Genomic DNA, 16,828 nt, shown 5'->3' on the forward strand with positions numbered 1-16,828 from the left:
CCTTCTTGTGTGAAGAAGAGGTGAATTATCTCCAATAACAGAATCTTCTGGGAGTGTAAGTATCCACAACCTGTAAAAATCAATATCCACTAATTTATGAATCTATATAAATGTAAATTTATAATTTATCTATTATATTCAATGAATACTCTATTTATTACAATAAGCACACCATTGACTGCTTTTGTTATACGCAATTCTAAGACGAAGTACTATAAGTCTCTTTTATCAGAGATGAGAAAATTGAGTGTGAAAATAAACAATGATTCAAGATCACCCAACAACATAAAAGAAGCAAATAAAAGATTAAGAAAATGAATCAAAGGATGTTGTAGCTCAAATAGAAAAGAAAACATTAACAGTTTTCAGTTTGGGAATTTTTCATATCCAAGATCTTAATATTCGACAGTTAATTTGAATAATTTCTTCTAGTTTGCAACTCTAGTCTAGTAACTAATAAGCCAGGAAATTATTATATCAAATTTATTTGAACAGTATTAGAACATGTCAAAAAGTACGAAAGTGTCGAGGAAAATACATTTTTTAATTTGGAAATAAATGCAATTGAGATTGATGTCTACGTTTAGAAATAGAATACAAAGAGTTTTGCAGCATTAACTGTTGAATGAATAACTTCAACTCCCTCAAGGAAACCCTGAATGTGGCACCCATATTTTTTTAATTAGACTACAAAAATTACACATGAACTATAAATTTATATAATACAGGAGAATGATTACTCTAAAAATTATTAGCATAAAAATTATTATAAAATCTTGATGAATTACGAAAATGTTGCAGAAAATGCAGTGAAATATTCTCAACTAACTATTTTGAAGTTCAAATAGTTCATTAATGGGGTTTATAGTAAAAATTTATACTTTATTTTGATCGTTCATATTTAGCATCAAATTGTCAGTCTTTAATGGGCATTTCACTGTTCAGAATATATCTATTTATAATAGTGGCAATTCATTTGGAATTGTTCTCAAGACTCATAAGATTGTATCAATAGGAGCCTGATTTCAGGATTGAAAAATATAACATCTATTACTGAGCAATAAATATTTAATGGTTTGTGAAATTGATAATTTTAAACGGAGCCTAAGTTGTATCCACTCAGTTGAAACCAAAATATAAGTGGATCTTTTCATACAAGAGGCAGGTCACAGTGGAAACTATTCAAACGTGGGAGTACCTCTCAGAGCTTGAAACTTATTTTCGAGTGTGAGGAAGAAAGAGGGAATTAGTTGACTCTCCACTGAAAAATGCTAGCATGAAAAAAGAAGGAAAGATGGAACTGTTCCAAATTTAGCAAGCCGATATATTCAACTGATTTTCAACGTTTCCGACTCATTCCATTTTTCAAGTTTTCAAAACTCGTTCAGAAAAACAAGACTGTCCAGATCCTAAAAGTAGCCTGAGGAGGTGCCTTCCTCCTCCTCCGCGAACAAGGAAACAGGTGTCCAAGTGTCCCCCCCCTCCTTCACGTTTGTTAAGTTTTAGCGCTCAATTAAATAGAAAATGCGTATTATTTATAAGATTGCCTGGATGAAATATTTTTCTGTCGTTAGTTTTGTTGCATTATTGAGCAACATAATGTCTTGAGGTGAAAATATTGCGACTGATACAACTCCTAATTTATGTTGCATGGTTATTAAATCCAGGATCCAAATACTAAAATTCATAATGGATAAATTCTAATTTTCACGGTCAATAATTCATATTGAGTTAGTTTCCATTTATGAGCTGTGAAGCTCATTACATACTCAATTTCATATAAATTTCATTTTATAATTTAATTTCATATAAATTTTCCAGCAACGTATAACTTATATTACAGTACGTTACACTCTTGTGTTAATACTACTGGGTTTATTCAATACATAATTATAATAATGTATTATGCTTGATCATTAACTGATAACACTGCATCTATCAGTGGATCAAATTTCGTCCCAGTTCATTACTAGGATAAAAATGTGTATGTATTCGTGAAAATCGGTTCTTTGTTCAAGTGTGTCAAAGAGTATGGAGTTGAACATCAGATCATCATAAAAATCTTTTTATTTTTTCATGAGAGAAATAGTTGTTGTTTTCAACAACTTTCTACAAATAATATGTATATGCAAAATCTTGAGATTCTCATATAATATGAAGATAAATCTTCTTTAATAAGAAGATAATTTGTTTTTATTGTACTTATTGTATTATTGAACTTATTTTAATGATGATGTAAGTTTTTATTGAACATTCCTGATCACTCTCATTTTTATTTCTACTGATATTTTTGATTTTCATTGAAATTCCTCTATTCTCATAACTCTTTCTCTCCGGTCGTGTGTTGATGGGAAGAATATTATTTTATATCCTTTTCAGAGAGTCGACAATTATTTGTTGAAACACCGCCAAAATGCATTCAATCTTCATTCTGATTAATAATTTTTCATATTTTGTAATATTCGTTAAATAATTAGGTTTACTGTAACTTATTGTAAATTAGTGTATAAGCCAGAATATATTGTAACTTACATGAATAAAAAAACTCGAGACTTTTTCATTTAGGTTAAGTTTTATCAGTTTCATCCCCATTTTCCCCGTCATGTGTCGTTCTGAGGTCAGTTCAAGGCTGGTCTGCTGCTTCCCTGATGCCTCTCACTGACACGTCAGCTCGCTCGCCCTCAAGTAGGTATGATTATTTCAATAATAGTAATAATGACACAGGTTTGTTTCTATCAGCTGCTCACCTTAAAGTCCAATCCCTCAGCTGTCACATTGATGAAATCAGAGCAATCTTCCGTTTTCAGGAATTCAATATAATTGGAAGATTGATTGAAAGATGGTATCAAAACAAAAGTTTTAATCACATCTAAACAGGAGTATTGTTCTAGACCAGAGTTCATGCTACTTATCCTTATCTAGTTCTGATAAATTAATTACTCGTTGGTATCTCTTATCGCCCACCAAAAATAGGTCATTTTACAGATTTTGAAAATGCCTTGCTTTCTCTTATGCCTTGTTATAACCGTATACTAGTTATGGGGGATATGAACACCGACTTGAACAAGCTTGGACAAATCGTAACTTTGACTACTTTCAACTGACTACAATTTTCCAATGCCTAAACATGACTATTTTACCTCTCGATCCAACACATCATACTAATGAATCAGACACACTCATTGACCTTATTGTCAGTGTTTCCAACGTGGTGGTTCAAACAGGTCAAATCCCAGTCCCAGCTGTCTCTGGACATGATTTGATCTACTGTGTACTTTCCAATAAGATACCTAAGCCAGAACAGAAAATTATAACATATAGAGACTTCAAAAACTTTGATGAAGCCGTCTTCCTAACTGATGTGGCTCAGACTCCATGGCATCAAATTGAAGCGTTACTCTCAGTTGATGAAATGGTCAAGACTTTCGAGAATTGGACTTTGACTTTGTATGACAAACATGCACCTTATGTGACAAGGAGGATTAATAGAAAACGACGAGTACCGTGGATGACTGAAGACATACTTAAGATGATGGGACGTAGAGACAAAGCAAATAGAAAATTTAAAAAGACATTCGACTTGGACAGTTTGATAGAGTATAGGAGCCTTAGAAATAGAGTCAAACAGGAATTAAGGAACTCAAAGATTAGATACTTGAATTCGTTCATGATAAACAATAGACAAGACTCTCAATCACTTTGGCAGGGAATAAAAGAATTCGGGCTTGACAAACAGAAATCGAATCCCCAAATTGAATTACCATTGGACAATATAAATGACCATTTCGTTTCACATTCCAACCAACGCGACAAAGTTGTCATTGGTAAACATATCAATGATCTTGAAGAGCAGGTTACAAACTTAGATATACCACTTATTGGTTAATTTCATTTCCACCCAATCTCAGAAGAAGACACTTTCAAAGCAATTCAACGTATTCATAGTAATGCTATGGGTGTAGACAAAATTCCTATTAAATTTATCAAGAAGATGTTATTTGCTGTTCTACCAACCATTACATACATTTTCAACAAGTCACTTGAAGAAGGCAATTTCCCTGAAAACTGGAAGTTTGCTCTGGTTCGCCCTCTAAATAAAGTTGCATCACCCAATAAAGTTGAGGATTTCAGACCAATCAGTATTCTACCTGCATTGTCCAAAGTGCTAGAAAGACTCATCCATGCTCAAGTTGTATAATTTCTAGACAACAATAGAAAGCTTCATCACTTTCAATCAGGCTTTAGGAAATTCCATTCATCTGAGACAGCTCTCCTTCGTGTCACTGAAGATATAAGGTCAGCTATGAACCAAAGAAAATGCACCATCCTCACCCTATTTGATTTTTCTAAAGCATTTGATACTGTTGATCATAAAGTTCTTCTAAATAAGTTAGCTATTCTTGGTTTTAGTCACAACTCCCTAGTTTGGTTCAAATCCTATCTCTTAGGTAGGAAACAATGTGTTTCTGTTGGTGACAACAAGTCAAATTGGAAAAGTGTTATGCATGGAGTACCACAAGATTTAATTTTAGGCCCTCTCCTATTTACTCTGTATGCTAATGACCTTTCTTCCATTATCAAGTTCTCCAGCTTCCATACTTATGCAGATGACCTTCAAATTTATTTAAGCTGTCCCAAAACAAAAATACATGAAACAGTTGGAATTATGAATCAACATATCAATTCGATATTTGAATGGACAAAGAAAAATGACCTTAAGATTAATCCCATCAAAACACAACCCATTATAATTGGATATTCTCGTCTTATAAACAATATTGACCTTGAATCGATTCACAAAATTAGTGTAGATGGTAATGACATTCCTTACTGTAGCTCAGTGAAAAATTTAGGAATTATTATGAATAATACTCTTGACTGGTCAGAACAAGTGGACAAAACATGTAAAAAGGTATTTTCAGCAATGCATTCATTGAAGAAAATGCACGACATCCTCCCTAGAAACATTAAATTGTTATTTGTTCAATCTCTCATCTTCCCACATTTCCCCCGTATTGTAATTATGTTCTCAACGATATGCAAGTCACTCTGAATGATAAACTACAGCGTTGCCAAAATTAGTGTCTATGTTTCGTCTACTCTCTTCAACGTCATGAACATATCACCCCTGCCCACATTGCCAGTTCAACATTGAAGCTTCCCGATCAAAGACGTTTTCGAATAGTCAAGCTTGTTAGATATCTTGAAATACGGAAATCCGAACTATTTCAAAGATGATTTAAAATTTGTTTCTGAAGGTAGGAGATAGATGCTTCACATACTAGAACCGGAGAAAGTACTTCAAGGATACACAACCATCGAACCACTATTTTCACAAAATCATTTTTGGTCAGTGCCTGTCATGCATGGAATGCACTTCCTGTTACTATCAGGTCCATCGAGAGCCAAGCGAGCTTCATCCTGACTTTATAAAAACATCTTTTGGAACAAATGACTGAAACTGTCCAGCCCTAGAACGATCACATGACAACTATCCCTCACCCATCCCACCAATACAAACCTATAAACCTGTTATAGAATAAATTATATATATATATATATATATATATATATACTCATGTTATTTATTCACTGCATACTGCTGTATATTACTAAAAGTTGATTACCCTGATCTACTTTCAGCCTATTCCATTTTATTAATCAATAATTTGATCTTATCCACCTATATAATTATTTTACTTAATTAATTTTCTGTTTTTCTTTCTCTTGAATATTCAAATTAATTAAAACTTTTACAATATTTCCATTTATAAATAAATCCTTAGTCTGTAACGTTTTGGTAGAGAGTTAGTGGGAAGGATATTTTGAATATTCTTTCCGAAGAATGGACATTGATATGTCCAAAGCTCCACCAATTTATGTAGATGCATAACAATATTATTTTTAGTTATTACAAATTGCTTTTTTCGTATCATATACAGTTCAATAATTATTTTCTTAGTCTATATTATGTAAATTCATCTAAAATTTTGCTGTTTTTTAAGCTATTTTATATAAGTGTATAAGCCAATATATATTGTAATCTACATAAATAAAATACTCAATCAATCTCTTGAAACATGAATTTCGAGTTTCATATTTCAACTAATTCTGTTTAACCCTTTCTACGTCAGTAGACTACTTTACCATACCATAAGATGGAAGTTTTTCAATCTAAAACAATTGTTTCCATATCCTAATAAAGTTGCCTAGCCAGTATCGAATTGAATAGCATGCACCAGAGAACAAGCTAATACTGTACTAACAAAATAATAATGAAATATTATTGCAGGCCAGCTACAACAAATGAATCCAGCTGAAAGATTTGAAAATGTTTGGATAAACCCAACAATCCGTAGGAGAAAGCCATAAAATTCGAAAAGAGAACGAGCTTTGTTTCCGTTGTTTTGGCGAAGTTAGCAATAAGAGGAACTGAACGTCTCCTCCAATTAGAAATCCATGCTAAACGCAATACTATTAAATGTGGCCTATTTACTTGAGAGCTCCAACTTGGAGTGATCTATTTCAAGCACTCTGCAAGCTGGAAATATGGCACAAGAGAACCGCCGTAACCAATTACCGAACACATTAACAGTTGAAATAAAATTTTGTTCCTCCACTTTCTTTCATCAGGCGTATTCTAAATTAGCAAGTCTTTATAGCAATCAACCTTTGACAATAATTATTATTATAACAATAATAAAACGCCTACTATATCGATAGCCGACATACAACAAATTTAATATGATAAATATAAATAACCACCAATGAAACATAATTTGATTCGTATATTTGAATTAATGAGGTAAATATAATTATTCATTAATACAATACCATTTCTTTTGGGCTACAAGTTGTGTCGAAGTTTCATCCTAAATAAAAAATTGTTCAAAGTGAATATGTAATAGCTTAATCGCAATATCTCCGAAAAATGATACTTTTTCTAAAGCTAGTCTAAAAAGCAGCTGCTGTTAAGAATTATGTTCCTGGTATTAAAGCAACAGTCTCACTTTTAAATTCGACTACTGTTGTATACTAGGCTTAAATTCATTAATATTTACTACTTCAACTATATTCAAGCTCACAAAAATATATTAAATCACTGGATATCCATAGTATAGGGTATTAAGTTTTTTTAATATTCGAATCATCGTAACATTCTTTTAGAATTTTACTTATGTAAGTTTAGGTAATCAATGTCAGGCATTTCAGAACTCATTCCATAGGTTCATCTAAAAGAAAAAAAATTCTTTCTATTTATCTGTAATTTTGTTGAGAAAACAAAAATTGTTGGGTTAAAGATTGATCATTCATTCATTTGTTATTGATGGATAAATAAACACTTAATATATACAGAGTTTTGTGGTTTATTGAGTCGACGAAGCTTAAAATGAAACTTTTTGAAATATTAAGGTACCGGTACATTGCCAGTATGTACCTTACTGTCACATTAGATGTGAATGTTTGTGTTTGTGAAAGAGCCCCAACCACAGACTCGCCGGTCAAAAAAAGAAAGCAGTTATTCTATTCTAATGTTGCTTCCTCTATTCGCTACTAATGGGCGGTGATTGGTTACACGCTGAGTGTGGGATTCTCTCTGTCACTACTATTTATCAGAAGTGGTTGAGTAATCGCAACAACGCTGGCCAAATGTTTCCATGCCGAATCAGTGGCTCGGATTCCACATAGAAAATATCTCAAGTTGCTTTCATTTTTGCGATTTACATACTCTTCTAGGTCTAACATATACAATAAGCAAATAAATGAAAGACAATAGCCTAACCAAAGGTTGGTCAAGCCACAAATAGACCACATTGTTTGCATTAACAATGGTTTTTCAAATTTTATCTGAATAAGTCCAATTCCATGTGTTATATTTTCCAAGTAATTTATTTACACTTTTTGATTCTTCTAAAACAACATCCATCCCTCAAACATTTTTTCAGAATACAGGACATCAGCTTAATAAGTTAATCTAATACCTAATAACTTTTGCCAATCTCTAAAGATCTCCATTAATCGCAATATTCAGGCTCTATGCTGATTAAAAACTCATGTTTTGGGGAGCCGTTCAATCTTAGAGATTGATACACCCAATATTTATTGATGATTCATTTCATTGTTCTTTTCTTAATGTTATATTTTGTAGAAATAGATGAATGGATGATCTACGTTCCCACCTTTTCAAGTATTATAGGATTATTTATCTTTCAAATTATCGTATTTATAAAAACTTATTATTGCATCCTAATTAGGATGACATTAAAATTAATAGAATTCTTCCTCACACTGTGGACCATCATTCAACCAATTTCCTTGAGAATTGCCAAATTACAGTATATAATTGCGTGAATTTTAACTTGTGTTCTATAGTCGTCGATAAGCTTTTTATAAGTATAATTCAATTTAGATACCCTAGATCCTGTGCATTCATATTACATATCTGTTTGATGTATACTACATTTTTCTCCAACCCTTAGGAATTATTTATTGTGTTCCACTGTCTCCAATTACCTATACTGCAAGTTATACCTAAGCAATAATATGCAGTAAACTAAGTATCCTCCGTCCATACTCATTACTAATCACTCATTTACTGTATTGCTAGGAAATGGGACAATGGAAAATGAAAACATACATAACCCTCAACATCGAATAAACAGCAAATGTAAATGACACTGCAACATAGGATAGGCATGGCAACCATTCGCCCTCAGTAAGTTGGGCCATATGTTCGGTTGGAAGTATTGAGGTGAGTGTTGAAATAGATTGTAAAAGTGGGTTAAGTCGGGTAGTTAGTGTTGATGACGACAGGTGGCAGCACCAGTTTTCCTCCCCGCACCGGACCAGTAGTGACGCATCATCATCATCATCACCACTTAGTCCGTCTAGCATCGATACGTGTCGAAACAATTGGGAAGCGGAAAGAAGAACAAATGTTTGCATTCCAGAGGGTGATTTTTTTTTGTTTTCTCCTGGATTTTTATTATTTGAAGAGGCTTGAGGAAGGGGATTGAGATTCGAAATCGGGGAGTTTTGGTAGTTGGGTGATTGTGGGTGGGGATCACCTGGCCCTCTATAAAAGGCGGCCGCTGTGATGTAACACGAGAACTCTCTCTCACCACTCACGAGTTCTATTTTCGGCACAACTATCCCCCTCCCCTACCCAACACATACCACCCGCCACACAACTACTCCAACACACTATTTCTCCACTAAATCCGCACCGTTCACCATCAGTAAGCCACCATCATTTCTTACACTTCTTTCTCTCTATTCCTCCTCTTCTTGGCTCCAGATACTCACTCCATCTAGCTCTCCAAATTCTTTTTCTTCTCAGTTTCCATTACTTTCCACTTCTCTCAATCTCCTCTCAAGGTGTACATAGCCTCGCACCTTTTCTTCCGCCCCACCCTCGCAACCACTCCATTCGTGAATCACCAGAAACAATTTTGGAACGTCACCCCCGTTCCGTCTCTCCACTGACAATGTGTTGAACAGCTTTGCACAAATTGTTATAACAGTAGTATCATAAATAAAAACATGTACGATAGATGAAATGACTAAATCTATATTTTTCATTTGCTTCACTTGTTGTATGATTTTTAAATCACTATTCTTTTTCAAGCTTGCCACATTACTAATGCAATAATACAACGTTATATTGTAGTAGTATTGAATGAAATTTAGCTGGAACAAAGTGAAAATTGTATTCTTGGTAAATGAAACCTTAGTGCATTTCTTGAGGCATGTTCTTGTGTTGCAACTGGTGCATGCTAGGCACTTGTGCTAGAGAGGAAGGAGAACGCATGAGAGGAAGCAGAATACAATTGCAATTATTCAAGATGCTTTAAATGAAGTTTGAAGTATTAATTGGCAAGCTGAAATAGCTCTTAACAATGCATAACATAACCCAAAACTCTCCCAAATCTCTTGACAAATACAATAGGATATTTTTTCTGAGTATAAATTAGTGTTTTACACAATCAACCGAAAGTATCTTGAATGTGGTTGAAACTTGCAGCAAAGATAGTGCTTCAAATGAAATACTGAGAAGTGACGAGGCAAAATTTGACCCTAGCTTCTTCACAGAATGAGTTATGAAACTGAAAATTCTAGAGAAAATTTATACAATCTCGATAAGAGTAGATGAGAGTAGTTTCAGATATGATTGCAGATACGCAAATCCAACAGGCGGATTATAGGGGAAATAATCTAATAGGGGGTAATTAATCAAATATGAATCTCATTCCATGAGTATGTCTAACAAAGCAAACATTTCAGATGAAAATATGCTCAATAATACAATAAATTCATAATTTAATGGACAGAATTTTAAAATAATAGGAATACATATTTGAATGTTTGCTTCCACTACAAGAGTAGTGACGCAATTTGAGTTAAGAATCAAAATATTCTGTTCTTAGGATCCATTTTCAACAAACTACCTTTTCAAATTATTTCGATAGACGGATCAGTAAGAGATCAAATTGATTTTGTAAAAAAATGGTTGGTATTACGGTTAGTTCCTTCACATTTTTCTTTTCAAAATGGGGAAATATTGCCTTGAATAGGTTTTGATAAGTTCTAACAGTGAATCAAAAGAAAGAAATAATATTCACAAAGTTATTGAGGAGCAGAATTTGGGACTTATTTGAGTGATTTATGAGTTCAAGTTATTATTTTTACTTGTAAGTTATTTATGAGCAGTACTTGGAACAAATCCATGAAAATTCACCTAGCTCAATCTGGAGAGACGAGTAGATTTGAAAATTGTATGAGACATAAAATAAAACAAGTAATACCAAACTAAGCTATTAATTATCATTAGTTTAATTCATGGAGAGCTCATTGTGAGGAAACTCCAATTCAATTTGACAATATTGGATGACTTTGAAATGTAATTACTGATCATTAACATTGTACAGTATTCTGCAACTAGAGCATTCAACAATTGGAAGTAGTACAATAAAACATGTACAGTAGTGTTTGTGTGTACAATGATTACAATATAAGAGATCAACCTTCTTGCTAATAATAAATGAAGACTACCAATCTATTTCGACAGAGCACTCTAGCAGTAGAATAAGCAACTAACATTCTTGTATCATTAGAGAATCAATGCGTGTAACATTTTCAAAACTAACAAAGCAACGTTGACCTTCGAAGAAAGTAAAGTATTTAGAGAAACATTTTTGAAATGTTTCATTTTTCAACTTTCTGTTGATCATTACAAAAACTGACGTATAGAAACAGATGTTGTTTTGGCGGGCACCCCAACTTGAAGCGCAAAGAGTTACATTGTAAAAACCATATTCAATTCATGTGCTACGAATAGCTTAATTCAGACAGTATTGGAAATATTCAATTTTTTACACAAACATTGCAAGGATAACAAGTTTTTATATCCGAATACGAGTTTCAAATGATAAAATTTTCAAAAGATTTAAAACAAAAATCTTTGAGAGATAAACCAACGGTACCGTTCATCTTTACGACACGATCGAAATTACGAATGCCCTATAAGTTACAAAAACTGTTTTATTTTTTTTCTGAAGTGATTCCTGGATGACACTTTAAGCATTGTTTATAAAAGGAATGACGATCATAATGATGCCCGAAGTTGAGTTTTCTCAAGTGTTCCTCTATCGAACTTTCGGCAAATGTTTTGGGAGGAAATAAATGGATGTTAAAGTGAGCTAAGCTGTTCCCATTAATGATATAAGTAGTTATTTTCATTATAACTTTGAGACTTCGATAGATATGTTTCTTTCCCAAGCTCAAGCAGTTTCCTCCATGCTTATCAGGAACAATAATCAATTGTAATTATCGATTAAAATAATATCAAATCGTTTTTTTAACATTCAATCAAAAAATAAATTTATCTGTATTTATTTTTATTAGATAATTGGGGTTATCGAATAATTGATGTTCGTTAATTTATTATTGATATTAACTGGAAGGCCACATCGCCACATGAGTTGATGCCTTAGTTCTAATTGATCAGCATACTTCACAAAAAGTGAATTGAAATGATTTGGTGTTGAAAATACTGATAACATTTTACACTGATGAAAATATTGAAATTATAAAAACTAAAAACCTTTATTGTTTCAAGAGAAATCAAATCAAGTTTCCATTTCCTTTTTACATTACGTTGTAAAGAATTATTCATATGGTTCATTACATGAAATCAATATCGATACCGAGCTTGGTGTAAGGAGAAGGCTGATGGGTAGATGCTCTACATCTCTAGCGGGACAAGAGATGACATTGGGAAATTTTCAAGCTTTCAACAATATGCATCACTGTATTTATTTAAAACAAGGCATGAGTTTTGAATCGCACTATTCGAGTGTGTTGTGTGACTGAGCACAGATCTGAAGCCGAAGTAGCGGACTTGTTTATATTTAGCTCACAGTGAGTCTGTAGTAGTGAGCCGATTCTAATGGATCGAATGATCGACTCACACTCATTGTGAAAACCCATAACTGGTGATGTGAGTTACATTTGTTCTATTCAATTAGTTGCTATTGGATCAATCAATAATATAACATTTAAATTAAACTTATTGTGACACTAAAATTATTGTTCTTGCAGTATTTACTATGTAGAAAACAATAGTGTAATATACTCATATTCTGTATTGTAATTAAACATTGTTATACAATTTTTCAATCTTATATATAGAAGTAAATTGATTGATTGGTCGTATTTTATAATCACAATTCTATTAGAGACCTACTGTAATATAATAAGAACGAAAATCCAAGCATTCTAACAAAATTGAATTACAAGGACAATGAACATTCGTAACCCAAATAAGTATAGATTCTTATGAGAATCTAAGAATTGACATCACTTTTATATTTTGTCATCACAATGTATAAGTTTCACGAGTGGTCCCTAGTTCTAACTTGAATAAATTTTATTAGATTGTGCTGAGATTCAGCATATAATAATATTGAATAGTTTGGTATTTACTGGTAAATGAATAAAGAGGACCTCGAATGATTGGAATGAGTTAAAATAAGACTCATAATAATGAGTTGTAAGTGAAACACCAATAGCTTACTTTTAACCAGCCAACCAGACGTACCATTATTGTAATCTTTCAAACATAATTACAAAAATTGTAAATTATGAAAAATTGACTATTTTCTGTACACATATAGGGAACTAGCCGTCTTATTGGTAATTCACTCATTACGCTTCAAATCAAAGTTGATTCTATCTAGTGTTTAACTTTTTAACTTCAATTTATCTAAAAAAAAAAAATATTGAACCAATCTCGCTTCAATGAAGTCAGTTCAACTGTACCACTTACTATTAAATGGACACCTATGAATTGGAGCTTCAAATCAAACTTTTAGCAGCTATTTCCTGACAAAACTACACAATAATATTAGTAGATGAACTAATAACAGAACAATATTGGGTTCAACTAATTGTGTTTTGCTTGATTTCAGAGGGTTTCCACTTGAGATCTCACAACCCTATTGAGATAATTGATTGGAGCAAATCAAAATGCAAAATTGCTCATCGTGAGAATAAATTTATTTTCTCAATGCGAACATTTTCAAAATCAGAAGAGATGCATGGAAACGACATCTCTATTGTTCCTTTTTCAAAGTATGCATTACAAAATGAATCAGAAAGAACGGAACAATTGAAGGAGAATAAAGCCGTGAATTTACCCTCAAGAATCGAAATATATAAGAAACCTTACTTCTCATACACGATTCACGGAACAAATCTCAACGTGAGGCTGTACAAGACAATTATCGTGGATTATGTTCAAAAAATGAAAAGTACCACAATGACGAAAAATTTCAGCCACTTGCTCATTTCAACATCTTACTTCCTATTACAAAATGAGAAGCTTGGAAACCCACTTCTATGCTCTGTTGTGAAAGATACTCTGATTCCTCTCATAAGCAGTATGGACATAGACGATGTGAATAGTTTTTGGGAATCTATGAAAAAACGTATTCATTTATCCGTCAACCATTGCATTAATGATGGAAACAGTCCCAGGCGAAGATTCTTGCCACTACGTGAACCTATCAATAATGACATTCCAAAAAGTATAGATTTATTTGTGAATGCTTGTCTACTTGAACTTCAGAGAATTCAACATCATAGAATCAATGAACAATTGACATTAAAACATGTTCTATGTGAAGAAAATGATTATCTACTGTACAGGTTGATGAGGAAAGAGTTGAATGGGACCAGTATATTAGTTTATTCTAGGCAGTTTTCGAAATTCCTAAGATTCAAAGAAATTATTGAAGAACAGTTAATGAGAGTAGTAGACAGAATCTTTTTAATGCAGGTAATGGAGGATACTTGTATTTATACTATTAATCCAGATTCTAGAATAATTATAGAACTTACAGGTGATTGTGTGAAATGTGTGGTGGAGTACTTGAAAAATGATGACATCAGAAATTTTATTATTGCTTTTAGAACAAATGTTTAGCTTTATAAATATTTGAGCTCTCAAAGAAAGGAGGCCAGTTTTCAGTAAACAAGGGTTGTGTTCAGCTTATTTGCAAAATTATCCCATTCACACATAATACTATGATAATATATAATAATAATAGAATAGTGAAAAATGACTCACCCTTTTCCAGCTAGAAGGAGATTATCAGGAACAAAAATTCATGACAGCAGCATAGACTTTTCTCACCTACAGCTCCAGCAGGAATCCGCTTGCAATTTATTTCAAATTAATCTGTTGACAAATTTAATGGAAAAACGAAATAAAAATTAAAAATAAAATAAATATGAGAGACATTATCGGCAAAAATAAAATTGCAGCGTTGAATATAAATTTCCATCTTTTAAATAAATTAAATTAATGACAAAAATAACAAAAAATAATATAAGCTAGAAAATGGAAAATAAATATAGTAATTCGGTTCAAGGTCGACAATATTAATTGCTTCCTTCAAGATGATGTATGGAATCTTCAAATATCAAGTAAAATGCAGCAATACAGAACTAACCTAACAAACAACCAGCAGATTGAGCCAATGCACATTAGTCAATGAGTTTGAGGCCATAGAAGCCTCATCGTTGATCGATAAGGCAATACAAGGTTGATCGTTCATATGTCAGTGTATTGACTGCACCAAAATAAGAATTCACTAGTTCTCTAGAAATTAGTGTTGGAAACAATTATCATAGAATGGTCGTGATGATAAAAAAATCATCTTGGAATAGAAATGTGAAATAGGATCTGAAAACTGAATTTTTCTATAGAATCGATGTTGTTATCCATGGAGAAACACTTGATAAAATTACGACATTTGTTTCTAAGTGAATGCTTAAACCAACTTACTTTATTAATGTGGAATGTATTTCACTCTACTCTTGACGAAGCTCCTCATCAGGAGTGAAATGTATTCCACTTTGCTCAATAATTAAACAGTGAGTTTGGCTAAACATTTACTCAGAAAAAAATATCTTTTCAAGTTTAAAGCCTTTAGAAAACTAAACTAAACTGCACTACACTAAACTATTTATGAATACAAATTTTCAAGTAACGTCAAATTATTATTGCTGTGGTTCAAGTTATCATAGAGTTAATTTCGAGATCTCAAACATACAAGTATGATAATGTACGCTTTGAACACACAAGTACAAACAGACTTCTAGATTTTGTTGCACTGTGTTTATATTTTTCCAAATCCAACAAAATAGACCACTTTCATCTCATCCTCGTATCGCGTACAAATATACGTATCTCGATATTTTATAATAAAATAAGCTGCGGCAAGTAATAGTATATTTAGCACCTAGGGCCGAAAATGAGACTTTTCCGGCTTGAAATCGGTTTTCAAGTCCGAGGCCGTAGGCCGAGGACTAGAAAAGATTGAGAGTCGGAAACACATTTTTGCCCATGGTGCGAACGCTATTTTTCGCCACACAGAAAAATAAAAGAATATAAATATATGAGAATAATTGTTTATTAGGCACTTCCGAAAGCAAAACTGGAAGGTCATAGCTCTAGCAAATCTGAGGTCTGAATATCAGGACATTGTCCAAGTATTTTTATTTTCAATTCTGATGTCTAAATAACCTAAAAGATTATGTTCAATTATTATGTTTTAATGTGGTCGGTTGAGTTTATACTTTTAAATTCTTTCAAATGACAATGAGATGATATTATTATAAATGTTTTGATTTTTAAATAATAAACACAAATAATGAAAAGTTTTTTGATCAGCTGTTTTAGCACACTTGAAATTTGGCCAATCTGAATGTCAACGTCAACAATGCTTGTTGTCGTCGACTGCGGAAGTTTAGGTTAGAAGTTCTATCCTACTCTGTAAATAGAATTTGAATAGTTTAAAATATATCTTATCTGTATTTCATTAATCCAAATAAAATTATAGTATCTGATGGCAGAATACTGTATTTAATTCTAGAAGCATAAACTGATTACGTTTCATAAACAATTTGTAAAAACGTTCAGCACCAAGGATTTGCCCAAGTAGTTCCAAAATCAGGTTTCGTGATAAACGCAGAACTATGATGAGGTTAGAGGTTAGATTCAATTATACTCTGAAAATTGAATTTGAATAATTTATAATATCTTATTTGTATTTCATTCATCCAAATAAAATGATAGTATCTTATTGCAAAATACTTTATTCAATTCTAGAAGCATTTCGTTTCATAACTTATTTTGTAAATACGTTCACATCAAATCATAATCAGCTGACTTCAAGGTTATTTTACAGCCCTAGGGCCGTAAAACTTTTACCGGCCTGGTCAGAAAACAATCATTTTCGGCCTCCATATGATGCACGAAAAC

At 32.5% G+C, this 16,828-nt stretch overlaps 1 protein-coding gene across 1 annotated transcript; it reads left to right on the top strand.

The window, feature by feature from the left end:
- The first annotated feature begins 12,362 nt into the window (after positions 1-12,362).
- LOC111051477 lies at positions 12,363-14,534 on the top strand. Its single transcript, XM_022338001.2, has 2 exons — positions 12,363-12,499; positions 13,470-14,534. The coding sequence occupies exon 2, from the start codon at positions 13,568-13,570 to the stop codon at positions 14,483-14,485; it is 918 nt and encodes a 305-aa protein (XP_022193693.2). The 5' UTR covers positions 12,363-12,499; positions 13,470-13,567; the 3' UTR covers positions 14,486-14,534.
- Positions 14,535-16,828: the final 2,294 nt, after the last annotated feature.

Source organism: Nilaparvata lugens, chromosome 6 (genome assembly GCF_014356525.2).
Source record: "Nilaparvata lugens isolate BPH chromosome 6, ASM1435652v1, whole genome shotgun sequence".
Taxonomy (NCBI): Eukaryota; Metazoa; Arthropoda; class Insecta; order Hemiptera; family Delphacidae; genus Nilaparvata; species Nilaparvata lugens.